Here is a 9,710-nt window from a genome sequence, read left to right as displayed (position 1 = left end):
CCTTCTGAAAACACACAAGTTCAAACTCCTCTAACTTAAGGCTTGCTGCGGCGCAATCATAAGGGACAGTCTGTGTTCATAAAAAGTACAGAGCACTCTTTTGTTGTATTTCTGGACAGAAAAAAAGCATTCCAGCCAGCAAGGAAAAAACAAAAAAAAAGAAAAAAAAAATCAACTGAATATCGAATCTACTAACCAAATACTGTAATTTTAAAATTACAGGATCAGTTTTTTTAAGGGTCTTACTGGCGTTTATTCCTAAACACTCAGGGCTACTGAAAGTGACATTGCCTACTTACAAAAAGCCAGTGACATTGAGGACTACTTCAGGGATTTTTTTCCTCCCCACTCTGAAAGTAGCTGCACAAAATGTTGGCAAATGAGCAACCTTCTGCTTGGATTTTTCACCCAGCAGTAGAGAAGAAAAATGTTCTTATAAATGTAGGAAAATGAGTTTTGGATAGTCACCAAAGCCAGTCCAGAAATTGATGAACTAGTGATTTTTGGTTATAAACCAACTAGATCTCAAAGCCACCATCTCATTAAAATAATCCTTCCAATTCAAAAATGCTTCTCATCACAGATGGACTTAAACTTGCTTCCCTTGCAGCCGAAGCACTGAACATAGCTTTGACATGCTACATGAAGTCTATGCTACAGCGCTTGGAGCAGCAGGGTGCAAATACAGAGACAGCCCATTTCCACCTGCTACCTACCACTCCACAACAAAGTCGAGGTAACACGGAATCACCTCCATCCATCTTGTGTTTCATAAAAATGCAATTTATAAAATCCATAGCTTATTGATTGGTTGGCAGCGTCTCTCCCACGACTTGAGCAAACAGCTATTACCTACGTGGGATAAGTCAGACAGGAACTAATTCTACACTTGCATGACTGCACAAACGTAGCTCCCGACCGTGTTACCTGTAAGAGAAGAGGAATGATACAAGCAGGACTGCATTATCTATCATGGCCACAGTTTTGTAGAGACCTGCACTCTCCAATCTATGACTAATTTTTCTGCTGCGGGGCAATTAACAACAGACATTGTACATTACAAGCGTCCCCTTACAAAGTATTTATTCACATAAAAATCCAGAAACGGACAATAGACAAAAGCTTCATGAAAATGCATAGGCTATTATGTGCCATTAAGTCATTAAGTGCAGCAGCATTTGATCTTGCACGTACTTGAAATACTTTGTCAGGCACAGCTTCCAGTTAGTCTCCCGTGGCAGGACAGCTGGCTCTGCGCAGCTGAGGCAGAGACGCCGAGGTGCTTGCGAAGCCAGCGCGCTGTCCCCTCTCACCGCCTCCAGAGGCAGAGCTTTCGCTCCTCTGGCCAAGGAATGGCCACGCACCCTTTGTACTTGAGGTTTCCAGTTTGAAGGATCCAATATCCAGGTGCATCTGCAAGTTCAGTAACAACTCCTCCAAGGTTTGGATCTTGCTGTCACCTCCCAGTGATTCCCACAGAAGAGGAAGCGCTCAGTATCATTACAATCTGGCTCCTCCACTGAGGTACTCTGCAAGGTCCACCTTCTACAGATGCTTAGAAGCACCCATAAGATGTCTAATACCTGCTTCCAAAGGACAACCATCCTGATGACTGCGGGAACTACGTCCTACAGAGAGAACCATCTGTTTTCTGTCTCCAATCCAGACTTCAGATAATCTAGGTTTAAGGGCATCCCCATGGGATGATAACCACTGTGCTGCTGAGCAAGTTCCAACTCCAGTCACTCCTACTGGCAAGAATCACATTTACTAGGATCATTTTGCTAGAATCCTTTAGATGGATCAGAAGGAAGGAAACTCAGTTCATTTGCTCTGTACCTTCTACTAACCAAATTTAGTAATCAGAAGAATTTCTCATGGGAAAACAGATGGCTCAGAGGTTGATAATGGGGGAGAGTTTCCAGTAAAGTTGCTGCTTCCAATCCAGTCCGGACTGACTCTTTGTTGCCTTCCGTTACCTCCTCTGTAAAACAAGTGGAGAAGCTTAACACCCGTCACGGAGACGCATCCATCGCAAAAGCCACTCGCATCAAACGAGAACATTCTCCACCCGGTGCAGCATCAAGCTCACAAGGGCTGAAAGGGAGAGAGAGGATGAGGCAGCATGTGAGACCTGCCAGGTCACTTCGCTTGCTACATGTGTTAGAGGAGCTATTTTTCTCCGGGGCACTAAGACTGTGTACAAAAGTCAGCAAAGAAAAACATTCCTGCCTCACAAAGAGAGGCAGGAATGTATAAGAAATGGGAAATGTATAAGAAATGTATAAGAAATGGGAAAAATTCAATGCGGTTTGTACCACATTTTTTTCCACATCACTGGGGCTCTCCAAAGAATGGGGAACCTGGAAACAGCTGTTCGCAGGAGGCTGGAATGGGAAGGGCAAGATGAAATACCTAGAATTACAGTTTTTTCCAAACAGATCCGGTATTGTAAATATCAGCTTGGAAGACAAAGAATAATAAATATTAATTATCCTTTTAGAAAATCCTCTCATACCCTTTCAGCCACCTAGCAAACACTTTAACTGCAAATCCTCAGGAGTGGTATGAGTAGCTGTAAAGCTATCCAGTGATGTGATGCGATCTATTTTTTATACCCTTGCCGTCTGCCGTTAAAATTTGCACTAGTCTAATCCAAAGATGTTACAGAGAAGAATTCCCATTAATGGACAGGGAGCCTGTCCTTCCCCAAAGCTGATTCATCCTTCTCTTCTGTGACAGACGGACTGTAAATCTCTCTGTGTCCCCCACTGTAGCTGCATGTTCTTCAGGCTTTTAACCGTCCATATCTGTGAACTTTCTTTTCCCGTAATTCTGGACCAGACTGGAAGCTGTGATTTGAGAAGCCTGTCCCTTTTCCCAGCACTGGAAGTCATTCAGCCCTTTCTGGCCAGCTCGAAATAAGGCTCGCTCCAGTTCATCCAGCCGAGCCACCAGCGCCGATGTGTCTTCGTTGTAGGCATTCTGAGAGGAGTCCATGATACGACGAAAACGGCTAATAAACGTCTAAAGAAGATAAGCAGGATTACTGACAGGTAACACAGAGGCTTCTTCAGCTCAAATGCTAGAGGCCTGAGCTTTCAAGACTGAAAAGCCAAAAGTGTAGCCTCTAGTTCACAACTAGTCAAGGGTCTGCAAACAGCGTAGCGCCTAGTAACCTTGGATACAAAGACAAACCATTTCCTGCCTGAGCTGGGAGAGCAAGTGCCTGATAGACTGGATGGGAAGCAAGCACGGAATTAGATTTTGGCTGTTTCCTAATGACAGGCTTCAGCAGACCACAGAGTATAACACAATTACGATCTATTCCATCTCACTTCACAAGCCATCATTGCTTTAGAGAGGGTGGAACGAATCTCATGCCACAGCAGCTGCTGCGGGAACATACAAGCTGCAACTTGTGAACGAATGGCCTGGAAGTGAAGCCAAACCGCCACTGTAAAGCATTCAGTATGCTGAAAAAAAACTTAACCACAAAAAAAGTCAAAAAACCAAATCTACAACTAATAAATAACATTTTAAAAAGCTAAGCAACAAGACACATTTAAGGATTTTTACTTCCCTCCTTATCTTTGCTTTTGGGAATAAAAAAAAAAAAGGGTCAAAACTCTTTGAAAACTGTGCTTTTTATTTCAGAAGCTGATTTTAGAATCATCAGAACTGTAGTATTTTAGAGATTTACTTATAGAATAAATATCTTACAAATTAATAATTATCATTTTGGCTTTGCCACCAAATAGTTATACTTCACATTTATAGTTCCTGAATATTTGGGAGAGGGGTTTTTTTTGGTGTTTTGTTTATTTTTTAAGTGAGCACAACCCCCCTTGTTTGCTTTTAACAAAGAGAAAGCATACTTTGCATGCTTTGATTTTTCTGTCAACAAGTAATGCGTGCTAATGTGGCTTTTTTCCTAAGATGTCCATTAGCAGAAAGAGGAGAAAGACAAGGAAAGGTGTGGTCACCTCCTCAATGCAGAAAGCAAGCTTTCAGTGGACAACTCCAAGAAAGCAGCAGTGCTTTAAAGCCTTGCTGCATCAGCCTTCATTTAAAGGCTAGAGAAAGAAAGAAAAAAAAAGAAGGAAAAGAAAAGCCAATAGCAATCATCTCCGACTACTTAGAGAGCTGGCTGAAGAAATCTCAGAGCTGTTAGTGGTTATCTTTAAAAGCTCAAGGAGCACAGAAGTCCGGAAACTGGCAAAGATGGTATCTATCTTTTAAAAGAGAAAGGGGAGATGAAAAGGGAGGAAGGAAGAGCCAGGGAATTATAAATCCATCAGTATCAATTCCTGGAAACATATTGGAACAAATAAACTATACATAAATTTCTGCAAGAAAATAGAGAGAAGAGTAACAGCCAACGTGGACTTGCCAAGAACAAATTTTGAGAGATCAGCCTAGTTTCCTATTATGGCAGGATGCTAGGCCTTACAAAGGGAGGAAAAGCAGCAGACAGGTATCTGTCACGGGGCATTCTTGCAAGATTTAGCTAAACCACCCATAGGTGGTCGGTAAAGACAATTATCCATAGCTCCTGTCAGGAGGGAAGAACATATTGAGTGGAGCTCAACAGGGGTCTATATGGAACCCAGTACTGTTTGATACATTAATTAATAAGCTTACTAAAGGAACAGAAGTTATGCATATTAAATTAGCAAACAACATGCAGGAGAAGGAGGAGGGATGACTGCAAGCATGTTGGGGAGCAGAACTCTTAATTCATAATGAATTCACCATTAGAAAGGTGGTGTGAAAACAACAGGATGTAAGTCAGCTGGGACTAATGTAAGGTTTTACATTAAGGCAGAAATAGCGAACCGTACAAGCGCAGGAAGAGGAATGATTGTCGGCGTATGCAATCTGTACCATCTTGCTACGGACTGCAAACCGAACGCATATCAATGTCACTCTGTCGTGAAAAACACGATGCTGCACCACAATGAGCAAAGAGCATCACGGCCTACAAAATTCAGAAAGTAATCTTTTTGTTTTCATCAGCACAAGTCCTGAGCAGGAGGCTGTATGCTGTTCAGGGCACTGCACATCACAGTGGATGCAGATCAACTGGAAAGATACCAGCAGTGCACAATAAGGACAATCAGAGGTTAGAAAGCATGACCCACAAAGAGATACCAAATGAATTGGGACTGCTGCCGGAAGGAAGAGAATAATCTGTCCTCGGCATTTACTTGTATGAGACAAACAGAACAGAGTTTGTATTGCTGCAAAGGAGCTTTAGTTTAGACATGAAAGGAAACCTTCTAAGATTAGGATGGCGAAGCACTGAAACAGATTGCCCAGGGCAGTGTGAAGTCTCATCATTACAGAGCTTTAAAAACAGAGTAGAAAAATAGAAATAATAAAGGCTGAATTAATTCTGCCTTGCAGCACAGGCACAATGAAATAATCTTATGTCTCCTCTAGTCCTGTTTTACAGGATTTTATGAAATACCATATGTACAGTGTGGAAACTCCAAGCTCAAATTACACTCCTGGATGCACACTTGAGGCTTCCACCACTAGACTCTGCAGTTGCCAAAAGGGTCATCCTACAGCTTGATCTAGAAATCCATATTCAATCCAGAAGTCATTTGGATTAAAACAGGGTATTTTTCCTGAAGACTGCTAAGCAGCTGGGAAGAAGAGGAAGATGGAAAAACGTAAAAGCAAATTTCAAGACTTAGTTCAGATACTTGCCTGCAGGATAGTCTGAGCTATCTCAGGATTCTCTGGATTGTCAAAATTCAGGAGCTGGGAGCCAAATCCATAGTAGTACGGCCCCATTTTATGCAGATCAACCACATTGGCATCAGCGCTGAACACTGTCCTCCAGGCTTCCTTGTAAATCTTTGGCAGTTCCACAGAAATGATTCTTCTTTTGCTGTCATGTAGACCTTTAGCAAGCCACAGAGGTATTTCCAGCTTTGATCCCTGCATGAATGAGAAAAACCAAAAGTTGTCCTTGCCATGAAAATACAGGCAAAGCAACCCGAAAGGCAGACAGTGAACTTTATTAATGAAGGTCCAGTATTAGAAAACGTCGATTTTGTTTTGGAACAGTCTACTGTAATTGTAATATAAACAGACACGCTTTAGAGGCATTAATTATTACTGCAAGACTCTGAAGGTGGATTTTTTTTAATTGATGTTGTATAATCTAGTAATTGTCAGATTATTAAACACCAGAAGAAAAAAAAAGCATGCAAAATGCATACAATAAAAGCAAAAATAACTCTAAAAAGACGTAGCTAGAAGCATGAATTTCCTTGCAGTGGCCCCGGAAACAGAGGGCCGCTGGGGCCTGGGACGCGCGAGAAGAGGTCCGCGGCGCGGCAGGAGCCCACGGGTCCCAGGGCCCACGCGGGAACAGCAGCCACGCAGCCACCACCGGCACGCTCCGGCCAGGGCAGCGCCTGCGAGGCACGGGGGGGGGAAGCGCGCCTACAGCTCCCAGCGTCACCCGCGCCTCCGCCGCCCGCCCGCCCCGCCCGGCCCCGCGCGATGGCCGCTGGGAGTTGTAGTTCTTCGCCCTCCACCCGCCGGCTACCTCAGGGATCGAGTCGCCAGGGCCGGCCCCCTGGCCCAGCGCGAAGGCCAGGCGCGGCAGGGTGTTCTCGGCGCGGCCCGGCAGCTTCTCCTGCGACATCAGGATGTCGTCCAGCGATAGAAAGTTCTCCTCCAGGCCCAGCCCGGGGCCCACAGGGAAATACGCCTCGGACATGGCCGGGAGAGCGGGCACCGGAGCAGCCCCGGCGTCTCGGGGCTCCCGCGCAGCCAGTCAAGCTCCTCCCGCCGCCGCGCATGCGCTGTGGCACCGCCCGCCCCCGCTGGCGCGGCGGTGGGATCGCGGCCGGCCCGGTGCCCGGCGGCGGGGTTCTCCCTCGCAGCTGCACCGGCGCCGTGGCGGGTATCTGCCGCCCAACGGGGTATCACCGGCAGCGCCGCGGCCGCGCTGGCCCTGCCGCCTGGCGGCCCCAGGGCCCGGGCAGGCGCGCTGCCGAGCCAAGGGGAGGCCAGGCCTCAGGCCTCGGCAGCGGCTGCGAGCTGGCCGAGCCCCGGGCCTGGCGCAGCCTTGTCCTGCCCTGCCCATGCCGGCGTTGCCTCCCTTCAGCACGCTGGCGGTTGTCCACCGCCAACAGCCTTTATGGCAAGGGACTGCTGTGGCAGCGGCTCCGGCTTGCTTTCAGGCTGGGCCCTGGGCAGTTCCTTGCAGCCGCCATCCCCCCAGCATGCCAGCCTCGGCCTTGCAGGCAGGCCTCTGTAACAGTGGTATCTCGAAGGCATCTGTCATCCAAATACGCGCACCAGGCTGAATTTGCAGCAGTGTTGCCTGACAGCAGCGTGCTCAGGTCGTGGTTGGTGCTGCTGGCTGACGAAGTCCCTGTCTTCCAGCAGGACCTCCGGGCAGAGCAGCAGTAAGGACCCGCTGGGCCGCTGCGATGTCTGGCCCCTCAGAACAGGCGGTCTGGCAGGCGGAGGGATTGCCCTGCAGCTTGAACACATCCCTCTGAACCTACCGTTAGCTGTGAAAAGCCAAGCGAATGCTGCTCACGTGGTTAGTTAGCCTCGTGTTTCTTTTTGGCAATTAAGGACATCTCGCAGAGTAGAAGATCAGACTGACAGATGTGGCTGTGCTGAGTAGGCAGAAGTCGGTATTAAGGAGCTATGTATACCATGGATTTCAAAGTGAGGCTACATCCCAAAGTAATTTATTTTAGTGCTATGAAGTAAGTAATGGAGTCATATTTTGATGGCAGAATCAAATACCCTGTGCTAAATTCTGGGTTTGATTGTATAAGCATAAGAACAGTGGTTACCCCCATTTTTATTTGATTTTACTTCATACTAGAACCTGACATTGTGCTTTTTTTTTTTGCTCATTGTTTAGTTGTTTCAAAATTAGTTCATTTTTCATCACGTTAAAGTTTTCTTGCTATTCCCTAAGCTGTATGTGCTGAAAACATTACTCTTTAGTCATACGGTGGTCTATAAAATAACATTTAAATAATCTAGTAAATATTTCAGTCTTTGTTCTGCTAAGGAAGAAAAACAAACAACTGAGCAGGGTTGAAACTCAGAGACCTGACAAGGTCCCTGAAAAATAATGACAGAGTTATTTATAGGGGGGTTGATGATTTGTTTAATGACATTTTCAGTCCATGACTAAGGCATAAGCCAATGCCTCTTCATTATCTTTCAGTTCTTACGGCCTCAGCATTCTTCATGCTGCTGTTTGCTCAAGCTGGATCCATTGTGATTTGATATTGTTTTGTCGTCATTAATTAGCATGCTGGTACTTTAATATCTTGATCAAAGTCAAAGCCATGCAAAAATAATCAAATTTGCACCAGTTTATTAAATCTTGCGCTATTTTATTTCATACTGAGAAAAATAAAGCACAGGCAGTGGAGACTGAGACCTTAGGATGATGTACTTCTGTCACTTACGCATCCCTTAGGTACCGTGGCAGTATGTGCTATAAAAATCCAGCCACAAAGAAATGCAAGCTTTTTGTGAACTGTGGCATGCTGGATTTGCGAAAATCTAAATGCCGTTAATTTGTTAGACAGGTATCAGAAATAGAGCTCCAGAAGCAGAAAAAATGTATGCACGTGTGTTTGTCAATGTGGCGCCCGCACACTGCTGGTTTTAGAATGTCCCCTTTTCCCGTTAGTCAGGTACGTTAAATCCTGACATCAGCTGTAAGGGAAATGCATGCTCCTGAAAAGAGATTTAATGTAAAAGGTCATTTCTTGTAAGATGCTGAATTTTTATCTATGGTACAGAAAACAGACATTATATTAGAGTTAGCGATGTTAACTATTGTCCTGTGTGTTTTTGTGGTTTTTGAATGAGAGATGAAGTCTTTCTGTTTGGAAAAGAAATCCTTCTATCTGTGCACATTTTCCAAATGAGTTACAGAGAAATTTCCAAAAGCTCTTTCTAAAGGGCAGCTCTGATAAAATTATAATTTGCTGAATTGGATTAGTAAAAATATTCCCTGCTTAATCAGGTTCAGGAAACAAATCTCTATGCTAAATATGAAAGCTTGCACTGTGAGCAAGAAGAGAGAGCTATGCAAATGGAATATGCTCTCTTTCTAGGATGCAGAAGCAAGACATCTGGAAAAAGAAGAAAGAAAAGCACTGTTTCCCTGTGTCCCAAGATGCCTCAGCCTGTAGCGTGTGATACTGAAATAAGGCACAGAGGTGCGGAAAGCCTAAGGTACTGGGCAAAGTTGAAAGAACACAAAGGGAAAGATGTTTACACTCACTGTAATAATTGTTCTTTTGTGAGAATTTTAAAGAATGACGGGTTTGGTAGCCAAAATTATGTCACCCCTTTTTGTAGTATGTTTGCCTTCTCATCCTGAGAAAGGTACTAGGCAGGTTCTTATTCTTGAATACTTGTGTGTGAATCTTAGTATAAAAATGCGCATAATGAGCCCAGCATCCTAAACCATATTATATTTTCATAAATATGATTTCAAGACCTTCTTGAAAGAAAAGGTATGTCCTGTGTCATAACTGAGCCTGTTTGTACTTGGAGGATTTGTAAACTGGAGACTTCATTCTCCTCCTGCATTTGTGTGAAGTCAAAACCCTTTACGTCACATGGAGCTACACTGAGAGGGGAATCAGACCCTGGAGTTTTACAGAGACAAAGAATAACAGAATCCCTCAAGAACC

The 9,710-nt window shown here is 44.8% G+C and overlaps 1 protein-coding gene across 2 annotated transcripts; it reads right to left on the bottom strand.

Moving 5' to 3' along the window:
• Positions 1–1,066: 1,066 nt before the first annotated feature.
• GINS3 (GINS complex subunit 3) lies at positions 1,067–6,742 on the bottom strand. 2 transcript variants are annotated; one of them, XM_050904013.1, is made up of 3 exons: positions 6,569–6,742; positions 5,719–5,952; positions 1,067–3,027 (listed from the first exon to the last, which is right to left on the bottom strand). In XM_050904013.1, exons 1-3 carry the CDS (start codon positions 6,740–6,742, stop codon positions 2,797–2,799), a joined length of 639 nt encoding a protein of 212 aa, XP_050759970.1. In that variant the 3' UTR covers positions 1,067–2,796. The 2 variants fall into 2 exon arrangements, with proteins under 2 accessions (XP_050759970.1, XP_050759971.1); XM_050904014.1 differs by lacking the exon at positions 5,719–5,952.
• Positions 6,743–9,710: the final 2,968 nt, after the last annotated feature.

The sequence above is a fragment of the Gymnogyps californianus genome, chromosome 12, assembly GCF_018139145.2.
Source record: "Gymnogyps californianus isolate 813 chromosome 12, ASM1813914v2, whole genome shotgun sequence".
NCBI classification, from domain to species: domain Eukaryota; kingdom Metazoa; phylum Chordata; class Aves; order Accipitriformes; family Cathartidae; genus Gymnogyps; species Gymnogyps californianus.
This window is presented reverse-complemented; position numbering and strand designations above follow the sequence as displayed.